This window comes from Rattus rattus, chromosome 12, assembly GCF_011064425.1.
Source record: "Rattus rattus isolate New Zealand chromosome 12, Rrattus_CSIRO_v1, whole genome shotgun sequence".
NCBI classification, from domain to species: Eukaryota; Metazoa; Chordata; class Mammalia; order Rodentia; family Muridae; genus Rattus; species Rattus rattus.
Window position 1 is genome coordinate 78,250,286 of NC_046165.1, and position 26,439 is coordinate 78,276,724.

Consider the following 26,439-nt stretch of genomic DNA (forward strand, 5'->3'; position numbering starts at 1 on the left):
AAAGGTTATCCTGGGGTCTGAAGAGTCAGGGAAGGTGGGGGACATGTCCACAGCAGTTCTGCTGACACAGGTCTGATATTGGCCTGGCCTTCCTCTGGGTTTGGGTGGGGCTGTTTCAATATGAGAAATAAAATGAGTTGGCCCTGCCAGTTTAACAGGAGGCAAGGAGAGAAAACAATATTGGGGGGAGGGTCAGGAAGAGGCAAGAGCTCCGTGGCAAATCAAAACAGGCCTCGGTCTAGAAGGATTTAGTCTGAGGCTATAAGAAATCAGGAAGGACAGAACTTGGCTGGTGGCCACATGTGTTGGTAGCACCCTCTGAAGGGACATGGGGGCAGCTTGCAGACTTATCAAGGGACTATAAAAAGGAGTCTGCTTAACTCTAATTTCTTGGTTTCCTTGAATGAGGTCACATTGTTATGAAATGAAGTATTCATCCACAAACAAAGCCGGTACCTGAGTCACTGGGATGTTAATAATCGATAGTAACTGATCAGTCCTGTGTTCCGGGGATATGGCAGCACAAAGACAGATGCAGAGGCCAAGAGAGGTCCCTTGCAAGTGACACCCACTGCCACTATGACCACGGACTGGTGGAGAGAAAGGGAGCCAAAGATTTTATTCAAGAAGGCTCATCAGGGGGTGGGGGTGGGGTTGGGGATTTGGCTCAGTGGTAGAGCACTTGCCTAGCAAGCGCAAGGCCCTGGGTTCGGTCCCCAGCTCTGAAAAAAAAAAAAAAAAGAAGGCTCATCGGGGTGTGGCATAGTGGCATGGCACGTGCCTATAATCCCAGCACTTGAGAGACAGTGGCAGGAGAACCAAGAATTCAAGATACTGCTGTCGTAGTCTACATAAGACTGATATAAAACAACAACAGAGGGCTGGAGACATGGCTCAGCAGTTAAGAGCACCGACTGCTCTTCCAGAGGTCCTGAGTTCAATTCCCAGCAACCACATGGTGGCTCACAACCATCTGTAAAGAGATCCAATGCCCTCTTCTGGTGTATCTGAAGATCTGGCTACAGTGTACTTATATATAATAAATGAATAAATCTTAAAAAAAAAAAAAACAGAACTGAAAGAGCTGGGAGGTAGCCTATGTGAAGGCCTAGGTTCAATCCCCCGCACCACAGGTGATGTATGGCTGCAATACTAGCACTTGGGAAGTAGGAGCAGGAGGATCAGAGGTTCGTTTTCATGTGCAGCTATAGAGTTCGTTCAGGGCCAGTCTGAAATACCTAAGACCATACCTCAAAATGAAAACCAACAGAGCCCATGAGTGGCTCAGTAGTCTAAGGCACTTGCCACAAAACCTGACAACTTGAGTTTGATCCCCCTGAACTCACATGGTAGAAAAAGACAAAAAGACATCCCATAAGATGTCCTCTCTCAACTACACACTCACTATGGCACCTGCATGCAGACACACACACAGAGACACACAAACAAACATCTACAACACTTCCCCCAAATCATAGCAAGCTATTTCTTTGATTTACTCCTCACTTAAACGTGTATGTGTGTGTGTGTGCATGTGTGTGTGCATGTGTGTGTGAGTGAGTGTGCATGTGTGTGAGTGTGCATGTGCATGTGCGTGTGTGCATGTGTGAGTGTGTGTGCGTGTGTGTGTATGTGTGTGTGTGTGTGTGTGTGTGTGTGTGTGTGTGTGTGTGTGTGTAGGGTATTGTTATTGTTTTTGAAACAGAGTCTTGCTGTGCAGTTAAAGCTAGCCAATGCTGGTCTTAAATTCTCAATCCTCTCCCTCTTTTGAGATTAAAGGCAGACAGAGGCCTCTCATAAGGGTTATGAGTTTTAAGTGTTTTAAAGGACAACCCAACAATGAAGTGCCCCTCTCACCAAATCCTGTGGCGTGGAGGTCTGTGGCAACCCCTTGTCCCCCATTCACAGGCGAGGCTGACTTTGACCACAGAGTAAGGGGGATGCTTATCAGCTCTTCCCACTGACAAGCAACACTGTGCTTGTTACAGAGGACTTCTGTCACTGAGATCAACCTTCAACTTTAAATCCAAACTTTACAAATATTAATTTAACTGACTTTTAAAAGTCCTAAGGCCAGTGTGATATACATGCTAGTGAACTTAGCATGTTGGAGGTGGAAATGGGAGGATCAAGAGTTCAAGGCCATCTCGGCTACTTGAAGCGTTTGAGGCTCAGTTGAACTATATGAGACCCTGCGTTTTGGGAGGGGGTTGCACTCGAACGAGTGCACTGTGGTTTAAAATGCTGAAAAGGAAATGTCTCTCGCACTCTGTCCCCACCATTACTATCTGCTTATGAATCCTCCCAGAGGTCTTTTATGCAATTATATACATACATGCAGCCTCCAGCAGCTTTGCTATATTGTTCTGTACTCAACTGTATGGTTGCATGGTCTGGTGACACCCTGTAGACAACTGAATTTCCCCTCCGGGACGAATGGGTAAGTGAGTTAAGTTCTGTATAGCAAAGACCCCACCACATCCACTATGAGGACTTCAATATCGAGAGATAATTAGATCTGACATTATGGAGAAGGAAGATGATAAACAAAAAACAAAATTGAGGATACAGGTTCACTTCCAAGGTGTATAAGAACTCACAGGAAACTAAGTCGCCAAGATGAAGTGTTAGGTTTTCTCCTAGTGTTATTATTATTTCTCCTATAACCACGGAGAGCTGGAACAGCGAGCAGACTCTAGGAGCCTGGAGCCCGCAGCGGTGAGTAGCAAGAGCTCATTACTCTTCCTTGTAAGGTAGGGAAGGGCTATTTAGCCTCCTACTATCAATCTCCTTGGATTGACATGTTTGCAGTTAATTGCTTTGTGGAAACGAGTAGAGCAAACACCCCACCCAGGGCAGGGACAGGATATAGATTCTTCAGGCCTGAAATGTCAGGCTCTAGGTCACACATGGTGGGTGCCCCACACCCCAGCAACTCTGCATGCAGGATGAGAGCTGCCCCCCCCATCTGCAAGTGTTCATCCATCCATCTACCCACCCATTCATCTGTTCTCTACATCTTTTCTTCTTCTTCTTTTTTTTTTTTCAGGGCTGGGGACCGAACCCAGGACCTTGCGTTTCCTAGGCAAGCGCTCTACCACTGAGCCAAATCCCCAACCCCCTGTTCTCTACATCTTATATGGCAACCCTACACTAGGTACACAGACACAGCCGTGTCTGTGATGGCTCTAGACCTATTGGTGGGGTGTGCAGAGCAGGTGGAATTCATCTAATGCCAGACATCCATCTCTAATGTCTTCAAGGTCTTAGATTTCCATATACTCCCCCACACTGGGGGAACAGGGTGGCTTCGTGGAGGAGATAGCCAAGCTGAGCTGAGAGCTACCAGGCTTGGGGTGTGGAGAGAAACAAATTGAATTCTCAGGCAAAGGGAAGAGAAGAAGGACACAGGTCAGTAGGTGCCAGGACCCATTTATCCAGCCCTTTCTTGGCCATCATAGTTATAAAATAAAACATAACAAGTTCTTCTGGACTAATCAACTTTGCCCCATATAGTCAACAGGGTCTTCAAGAGAGTTCTAGGAAGACCTGACTGTGGAGGACTAAGGAGACGACAGGGTGAGAAAGATGTCTGTGCCTTGTTTTACAGGCTTTGACAATAAGAAAGGCATCGCAAGCCAAAGCATGCACGCGGCTTCTAGAATCTGGAAGGGCAAAGGAACCGATTCTTTCCCAGAAGTTCCAGCAAGAAATGCATTGGACCAAGGAGCCTCAGATGGGACATCTAACTTACTGAGATGCAAAATAAGAAACTTGTGGGATTCTTGGCACCAAGTTTTGGTAACTTGTTACACCAACAAAAGACTACTAATATCCATAGAAAACAGTTCATTTTCACTACTGCTACTCAGTCCTGTGTGGTATTGGACTTTAAGGCTGTGTTCCTTGACATACAGAAATTAAAGTATCTGATTTAGCGTTGCCTTGCAGGGTCTAAGAAAAGCACCTGCCTCTCACTGAATCTATAGATAGGTGGCATATTCCTTCTTGACGTGACCATTCCTTCTAGTCTAGTCCCCTGCCTCCTCCTGTGCCTTTGCAAAGTTTCTTTCTTCTAGCTGGCCAGTGCATCAGGTTGGTGAGACTTAGGAGGCAACCCCCGGCGTAGTGCAGCCTTTGGGCCGTAGAGGGCGAGCGCCGCTAAGGAGTTCGCTTCTATAGGGTAGGAAAGGGGCGGAGCCTCGGGGGCGGGGCAGCGTAGCGCGCAGGCGCCAGGCCAGGCAACTTGCGCGCCCGGGGACGGACGAAGACAGTCCAGCTCCTGTTGCGGCTAGTGTAGCAACGCTTTCGAGCCCCCTTCCCACTTGCCTCAGTTCCCCTTCCCCGGGCCCTTAGGGCTTTTCATCTCAGTCCCTGAAGCTCGTTGCCTCCGCTCACTCTCTGCCTCCAGGATGCCGGTGACCGAGAAAGACCTGGCGGAGGACGCGCCGTGGAAGAAGATTCAGCAGAACACGTTCACGCGCTGGTGCAACGAGCACCTCAAGTGTGTGAACAAACGCATCGGGAACCTGCAGACCGACCTGAGCGACGGGCTGCGGCTCATCGCGTTGCTTGAGGTGCTCAGCCAGAAGCGCATGCACCACAAGTACCATCAGCGGCCCACCTTCCGACAGATGAAGCTGGAGAATGTGTCTGTGGCTCTGGAGTTCCTAGACCACGAAAGCATTAAGCTCGTGTCCATTGGTGAGTGTTGTGGCCAGGCCCTAGATTTGCAGTAATAGGGGTATCCGGCAGCGCGCCCCACCGCGCATCGCTTCCCGGGCGTGAGGCGAGAGGGAGATGGTTCTGGGATAGCCCTAGGAACATAGGCCTTTTCCGCGGCGCCATCTGTGGGCTGGGACCTGGCGTGATTGCTCGACACCGTGCTCCTGGCTGTGCCGCTGCAATGTTGAGGTCGGCTAAAGCACTAAGACCCTCCAGTCACACCTGGAGGTTTGATTTGCAGAAGCCCCTGGAATTGCTGGCGAAATCGTCTGCTGGCCCTAATGGCAAAGCCCTGGACTCGAGTACCAAATCCCAACTTTACGCTCGCCAGGTGCGCCCTGAACAGAGTGACCCGCCCGAGCCGAAAGGGCGTTGGCTCGGAGTCTGGGCGTGGAGACCTGAGAAGCGACCGCTCTCTTGCTTGGGATCTCTCCACCTAGGTGGAGACGAGGACCTCGGACCCTCCCCTCCCCTTCTAAGGCCGGAATGGGTGTGGGTCCTGAGGTTGGAAGGAGCGTCGCAGGGGAATGTTCTCACTTCCCAGCTCTGGCTCAGCGCTGGAGGGTTCCTTCAGGTTGAGATAATTTAGTGGTTGATAATAATTAATGTGTGTAGAAGAGGGCTTGACTAGCGCTGGCAGTGTGGCCCCCTAAATTATCTCAGTATTTAACGTCCAGTGGGCTGAGATGTCCTTAGGCCCATTTTACAGAAGAGGGGACGTTTAGAGGGCTAATTGACTTGCCCAGGGTCACCTGCAAGTGTGGTTCAACTGAGAAGTAATGCCGTGCCCTACCCCCTTTTCCTGGGTCTTCCTGAGAGAGGGAGTTTTGAGTCTTGCTTCTTTCCTACTGTCTTGGGTGAGAGAATTAAGGTCTGGAGTTGTTCAGGCTTCTAAAGAGAAAACAGGGCCCTTGAGGATGTGTTTTGAGACGGACAAAGGGGTTGTGTATGTGTCCGGGCTCACTTGTTTGCCCCCTGAGGCATTTGTGTGTGCACATATCGCATGTATTTATGAAAGATTTTTTGCGTACAGAGTGGGCGCGCAGAGCACTGAGTATACAGAGGATGCGTGCACTTCGTGGAAAGGGATTACTTAGGGCTGGGGTTTCTTCCTGAGGAAACAAGGCCATTATAGTGACTCCCGGTGACAGAAAGGAAGGAAGGTGGGTGTGGCTTCTGGGACTTTCTCTAGCGGAAAGGGGTTCCCTCTGGACTGAACCTCCTCCGGGCCTCACCCTGGACTTTCCCCACACCTGTGCTGGCAGGTACATGAGCTTGCTACTTCCTGGGTCAAGGTCGCTACAACTACCAGCAAGCTCTCCCTTCCAGGGGTAGCTTCTCAGTGGAGGAAGCTGCCTCAGATGCGTCACATGCGGGGGTGTGAGGGGCTGTTGGGGGGCTTGTCTCTTGTATTGAGGAGGGAGGACCTCAGAATTCTACAGGAACTCTCCTTTCCTATGAAGAATGATTTTTCAAGGCCTGCTTGGCTGAGCTGCTTGCTTACGTCCATTCTTTGTTTTAAATGCTTTATGTATTTCATTAACTCAACAAAGAAAATTAAATTAAACCAGGAGTTGAACATGACGGATTTCCTTTTAAAAAAAGAAACCATAGCACCAGAAAATCAAGGTCTTCCTAATTTACTAGCTGGTTACTCACGGGTAGGTGCTCCGAGCAGGGCTCCCAGCCATGCCCCAAGCTTGTAGTTCTCATTCTGGCTTTGTCTGGTGGTCCCTCACAGTTTTCTAATTGGTCCTTAGGATTTCCACTCTCGAACCTGCTGAGGCCCGAGCCTCCCACGGTCTACCATTTCAAGGTGATCTTCCATTCATCTGATTGGTGGGGGGGTCTGTCATTTATGGCCATCTTGCTTCCGTAGACCACCACGAGTTGCACTGTTTGATTTGTCCCTTTAAAATACTTCTTGGATCGTATTCCCCAGTGTGGTGTTCTTAGGTTAGAGGGTGTGACCACATACAACTCCTCCCTAGTTGCTTTCCAGAAAGTTCTCTTTAGCAAACAGGTTTCCCAGCCTCCGAGACATGACCATCTTGCCAGGGGCCCAGACTGCTGAGGGAAGAGATGGAGCCAACAGAGTCTCGCCTAGTTCTAGGGATAGATGTTGTAGGTAATGACCGGCCTAAAAAACGTCATCCGGCCTGGACCTCAGTTCACTTATTCACTGTTCACTTGTGTTGTCTTGTACCCACCGAGGCCACCCACTGTGTGTTCTGTTGACTGTTCCCATCGAATATCCTGACTAATCCGTGATAGCCATTAATGTCCTTCTGATAATGATCTTCTCTAACAGTCCCCTAGAGAGTCAGGCAGGGGCTGGGTTCTGTCCTAGGCTACTCCACATCGCTTAGAAAGCAGTCACTGTTGTCAATGTTATTGTTGTTAGTGTTCAAGTGTTCCTACTTGAAAAGGCAGGAAACAGAAATGAACCAATCACTGAAGGTGACGGGGCCGGGAAGCACACTGAGCCCAGAATGCACGTTTGCCAAGCTATTGATTTTTCTTTTTTTTTTTTTTTTTTTTTTTTTTTTTTTTTCGGAGCTGGGGACCGAACCCAGGGCCTTGCGCTTCCTAGGCAAACGCTCTACCACTGAGCTAAATCCCCAACCCCAAGCTATTGATTTTTAAACTTCGAGTGGATTTCCTCCTAGCCTCAGAGGTGAATGCAGTACAGCCTCCCTTCCCTTCCCTGCATAGAAGGGTTGATGTAGCTTACACCTTGCAGTTCCAGGGGGTTGAAGTAATAGCTGGATACCCACAGTTTGAACCTTAGCCCCAGATGCAGTAGGTGGGGATCATGGGGGTCTTTGGTGAGTGGCAAGATTAATCCCCTGGGCTCTGAGGACGGCTCCTGGGACTAAATGCTGTAACTGTCAGGAGGTGTTTTGTCTTAGGGTTGAGTCTGTTCCAGAATAGCTGCTGTTTCCATTGGTGGCATTTTATTGAGCGTTCCTGTTCTCTGGGGGCTTATGTTTTACTCTGTAACCAGGGAAGATTATTAAGTGAGTGAGTTCAGAGCATCATTGTACACCTTGGCTAACGCCCAACAGTTTGCATTGTGAGAACCTTTAGAATCATGTCCGTAAGCCCAGCCACGAGACGTGAGATGGTCAGCAGCTGCCAGAGGACAGTGACATATCTGCCAATAACTTCTGAAAGACAGCGGTGGCTATTTATTTGCTCACATTTGTGGTTTATCTGAAAGAAGTAGGTCCCACCCTAGGCGCTATCCCAACATTGAAAGTTTTGTTTAGTTTATGTCTTGGGCAGTTCACAGCGAGGTTCAGCATGCTTAGTTACAGTTGTCTTTTCTTTTCTTTTTTTTTTTTTTTTTTTGGTCAGGACTTGGCAGTTTTATTTACTTGTTTTCTCCACAAATCTTTCTGACTTTTGGGAAGCCCAGCTTACTTTGGAAAGAAAAGAAGTCTCCAAGCCCAAAAATGACAATTGAGGCCGCTAGAAATTTGGGTAATATATTATGGTTTGGTCCTCTAGAAAAGGAATTTTTCTTCCCCTGCCTTTTACAAGATGCAGCTGACCCCGATGTTACTTTAACTTACCTGTACAGGGTCAGCCTAGTTCGACCCAGCCCCTGGGTGGGTCACCATGCCACTTAGCATCTTCCCCCTACTTTTGTCTCCTCGTCGCTAATCTGCTGTGCAGTTCCTGTTTGTGGTTCCTCATGACCTAGCTAGCAAAAGCCAGTGTGTTCTTTTGGACCATGCAATCTAAGAGCCATGGAGAATACTTAGGTAGTGAAACCTCAGCTTTGTTAGAGTTGACAAATCCAGGGCCATTTGCAACAAGACAGCGGGCACATTACCTTGAGGTATATTAAGGGCAAGGGGTTGGTCAATTCTCCCTTGCCACAAAGTAAATATTAAAAATTTTCTACTCCTCTGTTGTAGAAATAGTAAATACCAACTTAGAAAGTTGTTACAAAGGTAATTTTACGTACCTTTTGCTTGTAATAAAGCTGGTTAATACCTCTAAACGTGGCTGAAATGGGCTGCGGGGTTGGCTCCATAACTAAGAGCACTGACTGTTCTTGCAGAGGACCTGAGTTCAGTTCTCAGCACCCACATGATGACTCACAACCATCTGTAAATCCAGTTTCAGGGAATACTCTGCTCTCTCCTGAACTCCGTAGGCACTAGTCACACATACATGTATGCAGGCAAAACACTCATACCATAAAAAAAAAAAAAGGCTCTTTTTTTTTTTTTAAAGTGGCTGGAATTGTTCAGGATACATATTAAGTGATCTGTGAGTGTTTGTTAACTTGACAGGGTACTGTGAGATTATCTCAAGTTGGGTTGGAAGGGTTTACACAGGAACCGAAGCTCCAGGCACCGCTCTGGGAGGCCAGCTCAGCCAGCTCATGTTGATCCTGCTTGCTAAAATAGAGTAGGGAGCTGCCTAGAGAGTGTCTTGCTCCTTGGAAGGGGATGACCCTGCTATGTTCTGGCTGGCCCCAGGACCCATTCACACCAGCTTTGTTTCTGAGCTGGACAGGAGCTCCAGGCGCCCTGTCATTCCAACCTCCCACCCCGTTCAGGAATCTCTGGGCCAAATCACTTCCAGATGGTGGCTGGGCCTCTCTCTGCTGAGCTCGAGCAATGGTGGGGCCAGCATTGCCAGGGAGCTGCTTGCCTGCGTCCTCGGAGGGTCTGTGGGAAGGATGGCCTGTATTTGGAGCCAAGTATGTCTTTAGGTACTCCGTGACCCACAGGTACAGGCTCTGCCCTGTGAGCAGGCATCACGAAGGGGGATGCTGAGCGCAGCTGCCTTGCATTTTGGGGAAGAAGGTGTTCAAAACCAAGCTCTTAGTCCCTGGGCAGGAATTCTAGGCATCTTACTTTCTGTATACGTAGAATCGGCATGTCCCAGGCCTGCTGATCCAGGCACGGACTAGAGTCAGAGCTAGACCGCTTGGATCATGATGCTGTCTGTAAAATGAAGGAGAATAATAAGGAGTCCCTATAGAATAGTGGCAGAGCGTGATGTATCTGATTAGGCTGGAGCTCAGTTGGGAGAATTCTTGCCTAAGGTGCGCAGAGTCTGGAATTTTTGAACCCCAGAACTGAGTGGACAAGGCATGGCGGCACGTACCTGTAATTCCAGGTCTTGGGAAGTAGAGGCAAGATGGTCAGAGATTTGAGGTCACCTTCAGCCACATGACAGATCTGAACTTACTCTGGGCTACATGCCCATGCCCTGCCGTACACACACACACACACACACACACACATCACTCAGTAGCACAATGATGTTGATAATGTTCATTAGTAATTATTTTTTGTTTGTTAAGAGTCTCATGTAGCCTAGACTAGCCTTGGGATTGCAGATAGGCTCGCCCCTTCTTTCCAATTGGTAATCTATACAGGGCCTTTTGTATGCTAGACAAGTGCTCTACCCCCATGCTATATCCTTAGTGTCTTGGCTTTTCTTTCTTTATCTACCCCAGTCCCTATTTTATTATGTTATGTTTAACTTTACTTTTAGTATTCTAAGAAGCTGGATCTGAGTTACAACCCTGTCTTAAGCCTGATGGAATGAGCCATTTCAACCAAAACGGGTACCATTCCTACTTTAATAATAATTACAGTTGTCATGCGTTTCTACTAGAAATCAGCTTTTACATTATCCTTGTAATTAGTTACTGACTGAATGTGCCAATGAGCGGTGAGTAGCCTTTGCCCAGGAACCTTCTAGCATTTGCCTCCAGTGCTTTTCTGTGGTAAATGATAATTGTTATGTCTCTTCTACAGACTGTTACAAAGTAACTGGATAAGACTTTTGCTTTGCCTATTGTCTAGTGGCAAAACTACCACAGAACCTTCAACTCCATTCTTCCTCTTTCAACCAGACCTCATACTCCAGAATGTCCTTTGCCAGATTCTTCTGTACTCTAAGCAAGAACATAGCTCGGCCCTTGACCTAGTCAGTCTTGGTGATGAAGCTGCACTGTACTCAGGGACTCACAGTGGCTGGCCGCTTCTCCTCCCCCACCCTCAGAACCTGGTTTCTCTCAGTAGTTCAGGTAGAAACCTTGGCAGGGACAGCAGTATGGTTCTGTTTACTTGTCTATTCCTGGAACCAGCTCTGCCTTCGTCCAGCCTTTGCTGTGCTCAATGTTGAGCTGTGCTCCCTCAGCCTCTGCTGTAACATCCGTGTCTTCATGCCTTCTGTCTGCTAAGCATTGGTCTCTGCAATTTTTATCTCCTCCAATCCTCCTTGCGAACCCTGTAATAGTACTTTATTTTTGAGACAGTGTTCTCGCTTTACAGTGCAGACTGTTCTCAAAACTTGTGGTCCTCCTGTCTCCACCTTGCATCTCTGCATTTTGTGGATGAGACAACCAGGGCTGAACTCCCACCTATTTATAAGTCAGGTATGATATAGGCTGTGCCTGTCTGTGATTTATGTCTGACCAGAAGCCACTTTCCCCCGCAGCATACATGGCTATGAATGTGGCCCAGTGCAAAAACTGTAAACCGACTTAAAGCATGTTCTACGAATTGTTTTCCTTTCTTCTGTTGTTTCATTTGGGGCGTGGGGACGTAATTCAGTTCTACAGCTTTGTAGGATGGACTTTGTGGTTGACGTAACTTCATCCTGTCGCAATGTCAAATGGTTAGCGACCTGTGAGAATGAAGTACTTTCACATCAGTCAGACCATACACAGCCAAGTAAAATAGGTCTGTTATTGTAGAAAGAGGTTATAGGAGAGACTTTCTCCTTGATTGGGTGTCGGTGGTGTTTGCTTTATTTTATTTTTTGTTTTGGTTTGTTTTGCTTCAGACTTGTTTGTGCTTGATTAATGCACCACTAACGTTTTCCCGCTACAAGCTGGCTTTGATGACACAAACGTCAGCTCCTCAGGAGGAGGCTGAGTCAAGACAGGTTCAAGGCCAGCTTGTGTAATTTAGTGGGATCCTGTCTCAAAACGAAGAGGGAAACAGGCAGGGTTGGTGGGGTATTGCTGAGGGGATAGAGCAGTGCTGGAACTCTAGAGTGTGCGAGGCCCTAGGTTCGATCTCTCGTATTGGAGGTGGGGAGAGAAATCTCCTCACCCACCCTTGTGCCCATTCGCCTTATCTGTCCCAACCAACACCAGGGAGCATTGGCTGTGCGGACAGGGTGCTTTCTTTCCACAATTTCTTTAACTATTTCTGTGAGCCCTTTGCCTATGGTTCCCAGTGGGAGCAGCCAAAACCGTTTGCTTTGAGGCAGCTGTTTGGGGCCTTGTGTTGTAAGTAAGGCCTGGAAGCCAGAGGTGAGGAAGGAGGCTCCCTAGGAGTTCCTTGCAGCTTCTGTCCTGCCTCCTGAGAACTCACAGTGTCTGCCCCAAAGCAAGTGCAGACTGAGGTGGGGGATGTGTCAAGAGCTGGCTGTGTCAGCAGAGCTTTGGTGGACATTGGCCCAGCCGTCCCCTGTCAGAAATGGCCTCACCTACATCCTTTTCTTCCGCTACCTTTAAACATTAACCAGGGGGAAGGTGTTTTCTGGGGGAGGGCAGTGTTCCTCTCCGTGCAGGCCTGGCAGTGGTCTTTTATTTGTTTGGCCCTGACGTTTCTTGCCTGCAGTTCCACCAAGTGGCTTTCTGTTCATTGTTCGGCTGGCCTCAGGCAGGCCACCAGCAGGAAGGAAGCTGTGTGCTTGAAGCTCAGCTTGTGTTGCCCGTGGCCTTCTCCACCCCCAGAGAAGCTGGTCTGAAGGCCCATTCAGGGCTCAGCCTCCTGAGTAGTTCAAGGCTGGCTTGTTGAAAGGCCTGGTTTTACACCGCACTCCTGTTCTCTGTCTCTGAAGGCCCTTTATGCTGGCATGAATTCCCTTTCTCATGGAGATTTGAAGCTCTTTTGACTAAATGGGCCTGGTCACCTTACTGAGTATTTTCATAAGGATTTCGCCGTGCCAGCCAGCTTTTCTGGAATTTCCTCTCTGATAGAAAGGCAACCAGTGAGGTTGGAATTATTTGGAACTTTGCTTGGAATGTTGGCACCCTCACTATATAGGGAAACGGGTGGGGATTTGTGGCAGGGGCTATGTAAATTCACTGTGACACATAAATTGAGATTTTTTTTAAGATGGAAAAAAGAAAAAAAAAACCACAAACCAAACCGCAAGCAGTTGGCTTTCCTTCCACAAAGAAGAAATGGTGTTTGTTTCCACCTTGTGCTGAGTGTGATTGAGGGACAGTCAGGCTTCCCTTGCAGGTGGAGGTAGGAAAAGTTTGAAATGGCTCAAGTCGTGTGTTCCTCTGCCCTCTGCAAGCCACCCCTTAGGGAAACAGTTTGCTTTTTATCACGTCGGTAGCACAATGCTTATGTGAATCATTCCAAGTTCCTTGCATGTTCCTGGAGGGACTTAACAGATTCAAAGGAATCCAGAATGATTTGACACCCCACTCTCTGAAGAACATTCTCTCAGGTCTAAGAATAAGTGGAAGAGTTATCATGTTATCATTGGTCATAAGGCAGCTAGAAATGGGGACAGACATTGCTCCTTAGGGACCAAAACTCTAACGTTTTTCTTTTTCTTTTCTTTTTTTTCTTTTTGAGGCAGGGTATCCCAGGCTGGCCTTGAACTTCTGATGTACCAGCATACCCTGTTTTCATGCAGGTCTCTGTGACTTGGTTGTTCCCTTAACCAAGCAGAGCTCTGGCTTCTGTTCACAAAATTCCCTCAGAAAGAGGGCAGAACATAGTAGAGAGATCAGGAATACTTCAGGTCATCTAGAATTAGGACCCAGAAGTGTCCCAAATACAGGAGCTGGGTAGAGCCTGGCTTAGAAGCATGTGTGGGTGGCTTGTCATGGTCCTCGCAGCAGCTGAAGGAGGGTAACTGGCACTTGGGGATGGGATGCCTCTGGGTCGGATGGAGGGGATGGGGGGGTGGGCATGGCAGGGGATTGTTACTAGAAGGGTCTAGCATTCTACTTTCTGCTGATTTCTCTCTTACTGCAAACCTTTATGTGTTTTCTTTGATATTCAAGGTAGTTACTTCACTGGATGGAGGCCCCGCCCTGTCCTTAGGCTCCATATCCCCCTCTCACATCTGCCTTGGTCTCTTCTGTGAATCGTAATTGTTCCAAGGCCAGGGATCTGTCTTACTTTTAAGCTTGACACTTTAAGAAATAATTTACTGGGCGGGAGAGATGGCTCAGTGATTAAGAGCACTGACTGCTCTTCCAGAGGTCCTGAGTTCAATTCCCAGTAACCACATGGTGGCTCACAACCATCTGTAATGGGATCCGACGCCCTTTTCTGGTATGTCTGAAGACAGCGACAGTGTACTTATATACATAAATAAATAAAACTTAAAAAAAAAAAAGAAAAGAACTAACCTACTGAGTAAACAATTCTAGCACAATGGGTTGAATAATGAGTGACTTGATTTGCTTGCAATGTGTGTGTTTGGGTCATCGTTGCATCGTAGCATTGTTGCTAAAGTGGGGAAGGTTGTATAGTGTGACCTATGGGGGTCCCAGCAAAACACCGATTTTTGGATCTGTGATGATGAAGTTAATTCAGCCCTTCATACTCACCCTCTCAACACTGACAGTTGGCCATCAGCTGTTAGAAAGCAAGGTTTCTCAAGGGGAGCCCAGACGATGAACATAACAGTAGGCCACTGAGGTTCAGAGTCCAGTAATCATAGTAACAGCTTCATGAGAAGTAGAATGTGCAGATTGAATATCTGCTAAGAACCAGGCCTTGTTATAAAGGCTTTCCAACAACAGCTAAAGGAAACCTCATTGTAACTTCGAAAGACAATTATTGTTACAATGTTCATATACAGGTTAGGAAACTGAGGCACACCCAGCTGGCTAGCCGGGGTGTGGCTGGCTATTATTTTTAAGATTTTTATCTTTTTTTTAAAAAATATTTTTATTTATTTATTATATATGAGTACACTGTAGCTGTCTTCAGACACACCAGAAGAGGGCATCAGATCTCATTACAGATGGTTGTGAGCCACCATGTGGTTGCTGGGATTTGAACTCAGGACCTCTGGAAGAGCAGTCAGTGCTCTTAACCACTGAGCCATCTCTCCAGCCCCTTTTTAATTTATTTTTATTTTATGTGTGTTGGTGTTTTGCCTGCATGGATGTCTGTGGGAAGACTTCAGATTGCCTTAAAGTAGCATTACAGACAGTTGTGACCTGCCACGTGGGTGCTGGGAATTGAACCTGGGTCCTCTGGAAGAGGAACCAGTATTCTTAACCACTGAGCCACCTATTCCGCCTCAAGCATGTTTTTGAATAAAAATTCATATCTGTAGGCTGATGAGGTGGCTTAGGGAGTTAAAGTGCTTGCTACCAAGCCTGAAGACCAGGGTTCAATTCCTGGGAGCCCACATGTTGGCAGGAGAGAGAACTCCTGCAAATTGTCCTCTGATTTCTTCCATGTATCCGACATGATGCATGCACAGGCACACATGTGCACACGTACACACTCACACAAAGGGTTACATAAATAATCTTTAGCTTTACATTGGTAGTCATTTATTTTGAAAAAAAAAATCAAGAACAGAGAAAAGCATGGCTCTCACCTCTAAAGAACTTGGGTGGATTTTTTATTTTTTTCCTTTCAGGGATTTTGGCTAACAGTCTCCTTCTGGTTTAAGGGAGAAAAGAGAGATGCATTTCTCAGGAATGAGACTGGACTGGAACTTTCTTGTGCAGTCACGGCTCTCACTGGTGTTCATAACAAGATTCACCTTTGAGCTTTAACTGTGCTTGGACCAGCATTAATTTTGGATGTCTTACTCGCCTCTCATTATGGTTTGGAAGTCTCTCTTGGTTCAGGAATATGTTTTGGTCAACCATGGAGCAAGGGTGTTCCAGCTACTTCCTGTGTCTTAAAAGCTTTTAGGACCAACTTTTATTGGGACTGCCAGGGTCTGTTAATAACAGTTATTATGTTTGGTAACTGTTGCAATTTTTGTCTCGTGTTTAGCTGCCCAGTAGAGAGACTCAGTTTAGTTATTTAGCTGCTCAGCTACGCCCACAGTTTAAAATGTGTTTCAGAAGTTCCCCTGGCAGGATGGAGCTGGAGAGCCCGCTTGGTCCCACCGCCCTCCTAGGGACTTGTAGTGACTGCCCCGTACTGGCCTGAAGGCTTCACACTCTTATGGAGGAACTTCTCCCAGTAGGACACCAGAATATCCCGTTTCTGTTTCCTGTGAGGCAAGGGAGATGGAATGAAAACCACTTATGATACAGCCACTTTCCCAGTGCTTAGGACTATAGGTCAGAATGACCCTGCCACTTCCGTGGGAGTCTTGGGGCCAGGTTTCTGGAGTGTTCTGAAAGGAAGTACTTTGACCTTTCACAGCACTCCCAAGCAGCACTCTGGTCCTGGAGGACCATAGATGTCTCGTAAATCACGCCCATCCCCCACCTTCTAGAACCTTCCCTTCCCCCATTGGCAAAGGTCACCTCAGGCTAGGGGAAGAAGTAATCTCATTATCAAGGAAGGCTAGGAATTGGTCCAATCTGAGAGACTGAGACTGTTACCAGAGAAGAGGTCACCTGGGCTTCTGACTAACTGTTGGGTAGGTACCATTCAGCTTAGTGGCATTTTCTGGCCTTCTGGGCAATCTCGTTTTAAGGATAGAAAGCAAGCATGATGACACTTTTTCTTTTTGGTTTGTTTGTTTGTTGGTGTTTCGTTCTTTTTTTTTTTTCTTGAGACAGGGTCTAACTATGTAGTTCTAGCTGTCCTGGAGCTCACGATGTTGACCAGGCTGGCCTTGAACTCAGAATCCAAATTTTGGGATTAAAGGCTGATTTTTTTTTTTTTTTTTTTTTTTTTTAAAAAACAGCATCTCACACTGTAGCCTAGGAAAGCCCAAAACTTGGGGTAAGCCTCGTAAGGGATGGATAACAGGCAGGAGCCACTACTCCTGGCAATGCCAAGCATTTTTGATGGCTTCTTCTACTTTTCTTGTCAGTTTGTATTTTAGTTACTTTTCCATTGATGAGACACCATGACCAAGGCAATTATGGAAGGTTAGAGTCTGTGATCATCGTGGTGAGGAACATGTCAACAGGCAAGAAGGCATGGTTCATGGAGACTAGAGGAAAGTTAATATCTTATCTGTACATAGGAGGTCAAGAGAGATGACACTAGTAGAGCTTTTAAAATCCCAGGCCACACCTTCTAATCCTTCCCAAACAGTTCCACCAACTGGGGACTGAGCATTCAAGTATGAGTCTTTGGTGGACATTCTCATTTAAACCACCACAGTTTGGCCAATCATTTCCTTTTTTTTTTTTTTTTTATCTGCCCCTACCCTACAGGCTTCTTTACCCTTCTCCTTTCCCCCCATTAACCCATTCTTTTTGTCTCTTGCAATGACCCTCCACCCCCATTTTATTTTCAAATTTAAAGCATATGTGTGTACGCGTGAGAGTGTGTACATGTAGAAGTGTCATGTGTAGAGGTCAGAGGATAATTCTGGGTGGGAGTGGTTTTGTTCTTTCCACCATGTGGATTGGAGAGATAGAATCTGAGTCATCTTCAGGCTTGGCAGTGGGCATCTTTAGTTGTTGAGGCATCTCTCCAGCCTTCTTTGTTTTGTTTTGTTTTTTTTGTTTTTTGTTTTTTAAGGATGTATCTGCTGTTATTGTGTGTGTGTGTGAGTGAGTGAGTGAGTGAATGCTTGATTGGGGCAGGGGAGCAGACATGCATTGCCACATCACTTCAGGAGGTTCCGTAGGACAACTTACAGGAATTTGTTCTCTCCTGCGGTTTGGTCTTAGAGATTGAATTTGGGTTGCCAGGTTTGCATGGCAAACACCCGTTACCTGCTAAGCTATCCCACCACCTTTTAAAGTGAGATAAAGCCTTATTTTAAAGGCTTTATTTCTTCCCCGTTATGCTGTGTGTGTGTGCTTATGCATATGTGTGTGAGCAGGTAGGCAGCTTTTTTATATGGGTGCCGGGGATTGAGTTCTGATTTCTGTATTTTAGAGGCAAACACTCACTGAGCTATCCCCCATCCCTCTCATTTCTTGCACTCTTGGTTTTTGCCTTGTCTGTATAAGAGATGGCCTTTGAAAGACTTGTAATATGCTGACCACCTTTTCATTGGCTCTGCCTGGCCACACACAGGAAGCTGATTCTCTCCTGTTCTCCAGACAGGCATGGTGATTTAAAATTCCAGATGCTTCTGAGGCTTGGAGGATCATTTGAGCATAAGAGTTTGAAACCAGCCTGGGCAATATAGTAAGACTCTACCCAAAGGGGGAGGGGAGGAAAGGTAGCGTTGAAGAGTCTGAGGCAGGTGAATTCAAAGCCAACCTGGGCTACAAAGGAGATGAGGGATACCCCCTCCCCTCCCAAATCTCCTCCTTCCCAGAGTTATAGGGTAGGAAAGTTCTTGTGGGTGTGTCTGGTTCCTAGCAAACGTTCAAGAAACAATAGCTGATTCTGTCCTGATGTCTGTAGTACTTGCTCCTCTTTATCTTGCAGAAACAAGTCTTCCTGCTCATGTCCCTGATTTAGCAGAAATGGTGAGCAGTAGGGAGCTAGGAAGACAAGATGGTGTTTGCAGTATCAGTCTAGACTGGCTGTGAGGCTAAGCAGACTGTCTTGCACAAAGTAGCAAATCGAGCCAGCTGTTGCCATCCAGCCCCCAAGACTTAGCTCTCCCCGACTTGGTCCTGGGTATCATTTTCTCTTCCTTTAATCCAGGCCCTTGACATCTGGGACATTGTAAGGCTGCCTACACCACCTGCCATCCACACTTTCACTGTCCTGGGTGTGGTCTTAACCCCAGTGCAGTCCAACCTTGTGTCATGAGGTTTATGATAGTACTACCCTGGAGATCCAGGTTGCTGGGTCAGGATGGGCGTAGGAGGCTGCCATAGTGAATTCTTTGGTTTCTAACACAGGAGTAGATCTGGGAAGCGACAGCAGGCTCCTCAGTTGTCACCAGCCTCTCTGCCACTAGGCTGAAGGGAGATGTGGGGGTCTTGCTTCCTCTATTTGCCTACTGATTCCATGGGAAGGTTAGACTCCTGTCTGATAGGACAACATTATAGCCGCCATTTTCTTTTCCATGGCCAGGGAACATAGAGTTGTTGAAGGTTCTTGAGGGAGGAAGGCAGATCTCTCCTGTTTAAGCACAGGAAGGAGTGAGTCAGTCAAAGGCGCTTTTTCCATGTGACTGGTCACAATGGCTTTTGTTTCCCCAGCTCGGAAGGTCAATGTATCCAGCTGTTTAGCCCAGGCTCAGGCTAGCTCTTCTTATTCCCAGGTCATTCTCTAGGGTCATTAGGACCCCCTTCTCTGACCTTACTTTTGTATCTGTAAAAAAACGAAGAATGGAAGGAGGCACGCATCTCCCGCCCTTAACATCTCCCAACCGTGGGCAGTTGGTAAAGGAGCCACCTGGCCTCTCCTACTTTTACATCCTATGGCTGTCTCCGTTTCATCCTCACTTCATTTTATTTCCCCCTGCAGTTGACTCAACTTTTACAGCAGTTGTCAATGAAAAGGAGACTTTGTGTCACTATCATAATGGAAAAGCAACATCACTAAGTAAATGGAAGGTAACCATAAATAAACCCAAAGCAGTGTTACAAAGCCCGGGCCAGCTGGCCTCTGCTCAGCACGAGGCCTCCCGGCTGGTAGTAAAAGGGGAAACGAGCAGCTGAGCTTGTGGAAAGTAACTGTGAGCGAGAGCATTCGGGTGCTTAGCCCCTGGCCTGCTCAGACCTGATAGAGGGCTAGACCTGGGGAGAGGCCACAGCACTGATGCATCATGACTGGTAACCACCCGGCTCTGATTACTAATATGCAGTGGTTTCCCCCTTTATCTGTGGTTGCCGACCACGGAGATAAACAATGAGTAAGTTTTAAATTGTACCCCGAGCTGTAGGTCATGGCTCACACCCTTAATCCCAGCACTCGGGAGGCAGGTGGCTCGCTGAGGTTGAGGCAGCCTAGTCTATAAAGGGAGTTCCAGCACAGCCAGAGCGACACAGGGAGACTATGTCTTAAAACAAACAAACAACAAACAAAATTATATCCCGTTCTGAGCATAGTGATGGAGTCTTACACCACCCCACTTCATCCTTCCTGGGCAGACCCCATTCAGTTGTCTGGAGGGTCTGCCTCCCGTATATTTACTCTGAGTAAGCTTTGCAAACCATGATGTGGATCCAAGAAGCAAACTGAAAGATTGTTTGCTGCGATACTGTTTATGTTAAGTTTTATATACGTGTGTGTGTGTGTGTGTGTGTGTGTGTGTGTGTGTGTGTGTGTGTGTAAAACAGTACATATACGTTCATGGGAATGACTGCTACCAAAATTTGTGGTTGCCAGGGGTATGCGTAACTGGGGCACACCCAGTCCAGGGTGTGCAGCTGGATGTGGGAGGGCATTAGTTAAATCCCAGCACTGCAGGGAGGATCTCAGAGTTTGAGGGCAATCTGTAGGTAGTTCTAGGCCAGCCAGGGCTACATAGTGAGATCCTGTCTCAAAAACAGAAGTGGGAAAAAAAAAAAAAAAAAAAAAGAAAAAGAACAGATAAAAAGAAAAAAAAATAAAAACAGAAGTGGGAAGGGATATGCCGAGGGTTTGATTGATTCTTCACGTATTTAATTCTTCAGTTGAATGGTAGTTGTGTTATAACGTGCCTGTTCCGTGTATTTGCATGGGTGATTTCTCTTATAAAAAGGCTAGGGGTGTAGCTCAGTGGTAGAATAGTAGCCTACCATGTATGAAGTCCTGGAAAAAATAAAAGCATAACTGGCTGGAAATGGCAGGACAGGGTGGCAATTCTATCTTCTCAAGAGTTTGAGGTTTGGAGGAATCCTTGAACCCCTTTGATGATTTGTATCTGCTTGGCCCAGGGAGTGGCACTATTAAAATGTGTGGCCTTGTTGGAGGAAGTGTGTCACTGTGGGGTGGGCTTGGAGACCCTCCTCCTAGCTGCCTGAGGATGCTCAGTCTGTCCCTGGCTTCCTTTGGATGAAGATGTAGAACTCTCAGCTCCTCCTGCACCATGCCTACCTGGATGCTGCCATGCTCCCGCCTTGATGATAATGGACTGAACCTCTGAACCTGTAAGCCAGCCCCAATTAAATGTTGTCCTTTATAAGACTTGCATTGGTCATGGTGTCTGTTCACAGCAATAAAACCCTAACTAAGACAGCCCTCCAGGAGTTTGATCTAGCCTAGCAGCTTAACAAGATATATAAACACACACACACACACACACACACACACACACACACACACACAGAGAGAGAGAGAGAGAGAGAGAGAGAGAGAGAGAGAGAGAGAGAGAGAAGAATACTTTTCTCTATTTGATTATGGAAAAGAGAAAAATACCTTGTGTCTGTTATTGTGTTGGTTGTCTTGCATACAAGTTTGAACCCGGCTTGTAACAGAGAAATAGATCATCCTCAAGATGTTAGGATATGATAGTAAGACAAAAGCCATTCATGCTGAGTAGGATTCCACCCCACTGCTGTGTTGAAAGACCTGAGCTAATTACCTTAGAGTATAAGGCCCTCCTGTTGCTTGTGAACGTGACAAACTTGGGGTTCCCAAAGACATAGGGCCCCAGAAGTTTGCCTCCAGGAACATGCAGTCAATAGCCTTTTGTCTGCGAAAGGATCTTTCTCAAAGTATTTCCAGGGGACTGCTGAAATATTTGCCCTGTCTCTAAAAGTAGGTGCAAATCCAGAGTAGGGGATGATCTGACCAGGGAATGAATGTTACAGGGAGTTGGACTCTGAGCTAACCTTTGCACTGGCCAAACTCGTTTTGTTGGTCCGCAGTTAGCGTAGTGTGTTCTGGTCTCTAAATTTAAGATTTTAAACAAACAAAAAGCAGTTTTATTGTGTAAATTCAGATATAGTAAAGGGTACTTTATTACACTTGCAGGCAGATACTCTCCCACCCTCAGATACACATTCCTTCACGAAGGGTACCATTAGCGATATGAAGACAGAACATACCTGTGTGGCTGTGCAATGGACTTCAAAGTTCCTTTGCACTTTGACCTGGATTTTGATATCTCCCCATCTCAGGCTTCTAAGTGCTGGTATTACAGATGTGTGCCCTCATGCCCAGCTCTGTTTTTGTTTGGTTTTTTTTAAAGATAGTATTCTTTTAAGGACGGTTGGTGTAAGTGGCTGTCACTTTACTTGCTTTTACCAAATTTTTAAATTTTCACTGTAAATAGTTCTTGCAACTAATTATAGACAAAAGTCGCCATACCCCAACCACATGGGTTAAGTAATGGCATGGTAGATAACTTCTTATAAAAGCAGAATGAAACCGTACCAGACATCGCTTGAAGCAAGCCCATAAGCTACACCTACTATGTGCCAGGTGGGTACCAAATAGTACCATCTCCCACTTACTCATCTCTGGGTTATAGGTGGGGGAACCGACACACAAAACGTCTACTTTAGTGACTTGCCACGCAGACAAAAAGCAATAGAGGCAGACTTTGGATGTGATGTGGTAGGATGCACATGGCGCCAAGCTAGAAGAAGTTCAAACAGTCCTGGAACACCCAAAAAGGTAGCTCATTGGCCAGAGCACCTGAAACATTAGAAGAGTGGCAGGCAGCTTGACCTAGAGGTTTGCAGGCCACCAGAGAGCCCTGGCTCATTTCTCTGTGATACTTCGAAGGTTGGGTTGTTGTAACAGTGTTAGGCCCTACTGCCATTCAGGAGCCAGTGTGATTTATCCAGTCTGTGTCCCCTGCTCTCCCTTCAAGTGCTGACTGGCCACCTAACTGTTGTATTCCTCCAATTAGAAATTAGGAACATTGAAGACACGGGAAAATGTCTGGCTTTTCCTACTAGGGCACTGTGGCACTAGTTTGTCAATTTTTCTTTAGAACATTCTCCACTTTCTGAAAACATAGTATCACTATGTGTTTCTTACCCAGTGACTTAGGTAAGCATTTTGTCCACACCCCTGAAGAGAGATTACCTGGTTACATCACAGACATGAGCAAGGGACACACGCACACAATTTACATTTCTTTTTTAAAAAATAGATTCGCTTATTTTTAAAGTTTCATATGCATGTTTGCTTACCTGCATATATGATTCTGCCTGTGCTTATGAGTGCCAAGGAGGCCAGAAGAACGGATATTAGATTCTCTGGTACTGGAGTTACAGAGGCTGTGAGCGGCCATGTATGTGCTGGAAATTGAACCCAGGTCCTCTGCAGGAACAGCCTGTGGTCTTAACTCCCGAACCATCTTTCCAGCTCTCAATGTGTGTTTTCTTAAAAGATGTTACTTAGATATGAATAGGGAACAAAATCCAGTTTAACTCAAAGGGACATAACGTCTACCCCTCTAGAATACCAGGTAACTTCAGACCTGCAGACATTCAGGGTTTTATTCCGTCTGAAGAGGGTACCAAATTTGGGCCCTTGAAAAGCATCAAGCACCCCACCCCCACTTCTTTGGGAAGGAAGACTACAAGTGAATGTGTAAGGGTTAGGGGGTTAGGTCAGTGTCCAGAATTTTATCCTTTAACAAGGATTAAAAAAACAGAAATAGAGAAATACAAGGGAGCACAGCTCAAACCAGCAGCCTGGCTTTTCTTTTTCTTTTTTTAAAAAAGATTTATTTATTTATTTTATGCATATGAGCGCACTGTCCCTGTCTTAAGACACACCAGAGGAGGGCATCAGATCCCATTACAGATGGTTGCGAGCCACCATATGGTTGCTGGGATTTGAACTCAGGACCTCTGGAAGAGCAGTCAGTGCTCTTAACCACTGAGCCATCTCCCCAGCCCCACAGCCTGGCATTTTGAATCTGTTTCCAAGAGTGCTTGGGTGAAGGTCAGAGCTTTGAACCTTTGGAGACTCTTGATGATACCACAAATAGCACACCCAGGCTAGAGGATGCCCCCGTGTTGATTAGGCAGGAGGGGTGGCTGCATACTCAATTGAGGTGGCAACGTGGGCATGGTTTTTATTAGGATCAAGTTTCTGCAGAGAGCACATGAAATCCTCCCACTCTCACCGGTGAGCTCGCCAGGACTGGTATCCACAAAGGCTCATTGTTTTGGACCCATTGCACGTAAGCGTCTTAATTAATGGACGGCCGACTTGTCTTACTGTTACAAAGAAAGATGAGGATGCAAGCCGCTAATATATTAATTTTTATCTTTAATACATTATTTAATAATGTATTATTTAATTTAAGGTGAAGGACATATATGTGAAGGTTAGAGGAGAACTTGTGGGGAAGTCAGTCCTTTGTTTCTAATATGTGGATCCCAGGGGTGAAACTCAAGTCGTCAGGCTTGGTGCCAAGTGCTACTTTACTACCCATAGAGCCATCTCACTGGTCTGCCCCTAGCATTTTTAACACCAAACTAAGATTGACTTTCTTGGCAGAATATGATTCCCTCCTCCCTGCAGTGCTGGGAACTGAATCTAGTCCCTTATGTCCTCTGGGGAAGCTCCTTATCAGCTGCCTGTATGTCCAACCCTAGAAATGTATTCTTAGTGAATGGATGGGTTTTAAGTTCTGCCTATCATTTGCTTTGTGTCCTCCGCCCCTGGGAAAGGCCATTGTAACTAACAGTGGGACTCAGCAGGTGGCATAGACTGGCTTTTGTGGATGGCTAACAGCATCATCCTTCAATGCCAACTTACAGTGGAGTCACGTGACCACGCAGTCCTTCTGATGGCAGCACTTGGAAGGCTGAGGCAGGAGGATGGTAAGTTTGAGGCCAGTCTGTGCTACATAATCACACTTTGTCTCAAAAACAGATCCGGATCGCCTAAGGAGTATCAAAGTGGTTAAGTGGAACGTTATACATGTGGGTGGCTTTGTCTGGTTGACTCTTCAATGGTCCTCAGTTCTTGCTTTCCTAGATTAAGATATGATTGGTGAGAAAAAAAAATGGTGGCACAGCTGTCTCCTTCTCAATTTGATTGAGACTGGGTGTCTGTAGTTGGTCTTGATCTCATCCTGTCTGGAGGTGGACTTTGAACAGGATCCTTACCTTCTTGCTGTGCACCCCTCCGCCCAAGTGCTAGGATCTCAGCCAGGCAAGCACCACACCACACCCAGTACAATGACATTGGAACAATGCTGCTTGAGACTGAGCCCCAGGGCTCTCGTACCCTTGGCAAGCAGTCTACCCTTGAGCTACACACTCTGCCCATTTTCATTTTTCTTTTGAGACAGGAGATCAATAACTTGCCCAAACAACTTTTGAACTTGATAGGTTGCCTGGGCCTGAGCTTGGTAAGGTCTTGAATTGGGAATCTTCCAACCTCAGTCTTCTAAGTATGCATGGGCCACACCACCAGGCTTAGTAAATACTATATAGAAAGTGGTATCTTGTCTTTTGGTTTTTTTTTTTGTTTGTTTTGTTTTTTTGGGGGGGGTTTGGGGGGGTTTGTTTGTTTGTTTGCATGTAGGGAAGGCCTGTTTATACAGGTGGGGAAAGTGATGCCCAGTGTTATTAGTATCTGACCATTAATCTGAGGTAAACCAAGGCTCTCACTGTATACCTGACTTCCAGCTAGTCAGCCTGCCGGGGAACTGAGACTGCAGTGTGTGGTGTTTTCTTTCTTCCTGATGAATCCAGAAGTGCTCTGGGAGATCCTCTGTCGCTTTGTTGCCCGCTCTCTTTTTTTTTTTCATTTGCCAAGGATGGTACCACTATTGCGGGTGGGTAAGTGCAAGTTTTATTCTTAAGTGTTCAAGGCAAGTACCTGCTTCTGGTAAGCAGCTCTATTCTCATAACCTAAAGAAGAACTCAGAAGCAAGTCAGATCCTCGCGGTGCTGCAGAGACAGTCCTGCCCCCTCCCACCACACACACACACACACACACACACACACACACACACACACACACACACACACACAGAGGCAAGCACGCCCGTGGGCACAAAGAGAGAGAGAGGAAGAGACCATGCTCTGAGGCTCTTTTTATAAGGTTAACATCTTATGCAGCCTGGTTCGAGCAGCAAAAGCAAACTGCAAGAAACTGGTGTGTGTGTGTGTGTGTGTGTAAATGGTTATCTTTCACTCCCGTGGAGCCTGCCTCTGCCTGGCAGAGGGTAGTTGTTTACATTTCTCTCTTGGAACTTCCAGGCCCTTCTTATTAAGTGCGTTGAGGGAGAGACTTCTAGACTAGGCCTGTAAGTCCTAATAGGAGCCAGTACCTGATTGGTAGGGACTAAATGAGTTCTTGACAGAATCCTGCCATTGTGTGTGTGTGTCAGGGGAGGGGGGGCACACCCGTAATACCACTCCTTAGGAAGCCGAGGCAGGAGGATTGTGAGTGGAAAACCAATCCTCGCAGTGATGTTAGTCCTAACCTCCCAAATGAGGGAACCGAGGTTCCTCAGGAAAACATGCGGCCCGGCAGCAGAGATGGGTAGACACCTCCAGTTCTAGACCCAGAGCTTCAGCGTCTTGATGGACGGAAGGCTCTTCTGCTTTCTGCATCGCTTTCCGTGATGATAGCCAGCTCCATGCTCTCATGTGTGAAGAGAAGACGTGTGAACTGGCTTTTGCAGCAGTCAGTCACCTGGTGTACGCCTCTGTTGCAGCCACCGAACACCTGGTGTGCCGGATTAGCCTGTATCCAAAGGATATTGAGCAGGGCCTTTAGGCTGTCTGATGTCACAGGTCCTGGACCCAGATGGCTCCTTGCTCTTCTTCTTGAAGGA

At 46.7% G+C, this 26,439-nt stretch overlaps 1 protein-coding gene across 2 annotated transcripts in view; it reads left to right on the forward strand.

Moving 5' to 3' along the window:
* The first annotated feature begins 4,236 nt into the window (after positions 1–4,236).
* The window catches only part of Flnb (filamin B), a 133,209-nt gene continuing 111,006 nt past the window's right edge, over positions 4,237–26,439 (forward strand). For both annotated transcript variants that reach the window (XM_032918047.1, XM_032918048.1), the window contains exon 1: positions 4,237–4,704. In XM_032918047.1, coding sequence (XP_032773938.1) covers positions 4,413–4,704 — 292 coding nt within the window. In that variant the 5' untranslated portion in view covers positions 4,237–4,412. The remainder of the gene's footprint in view (positions 4,705–26,439) is intronic.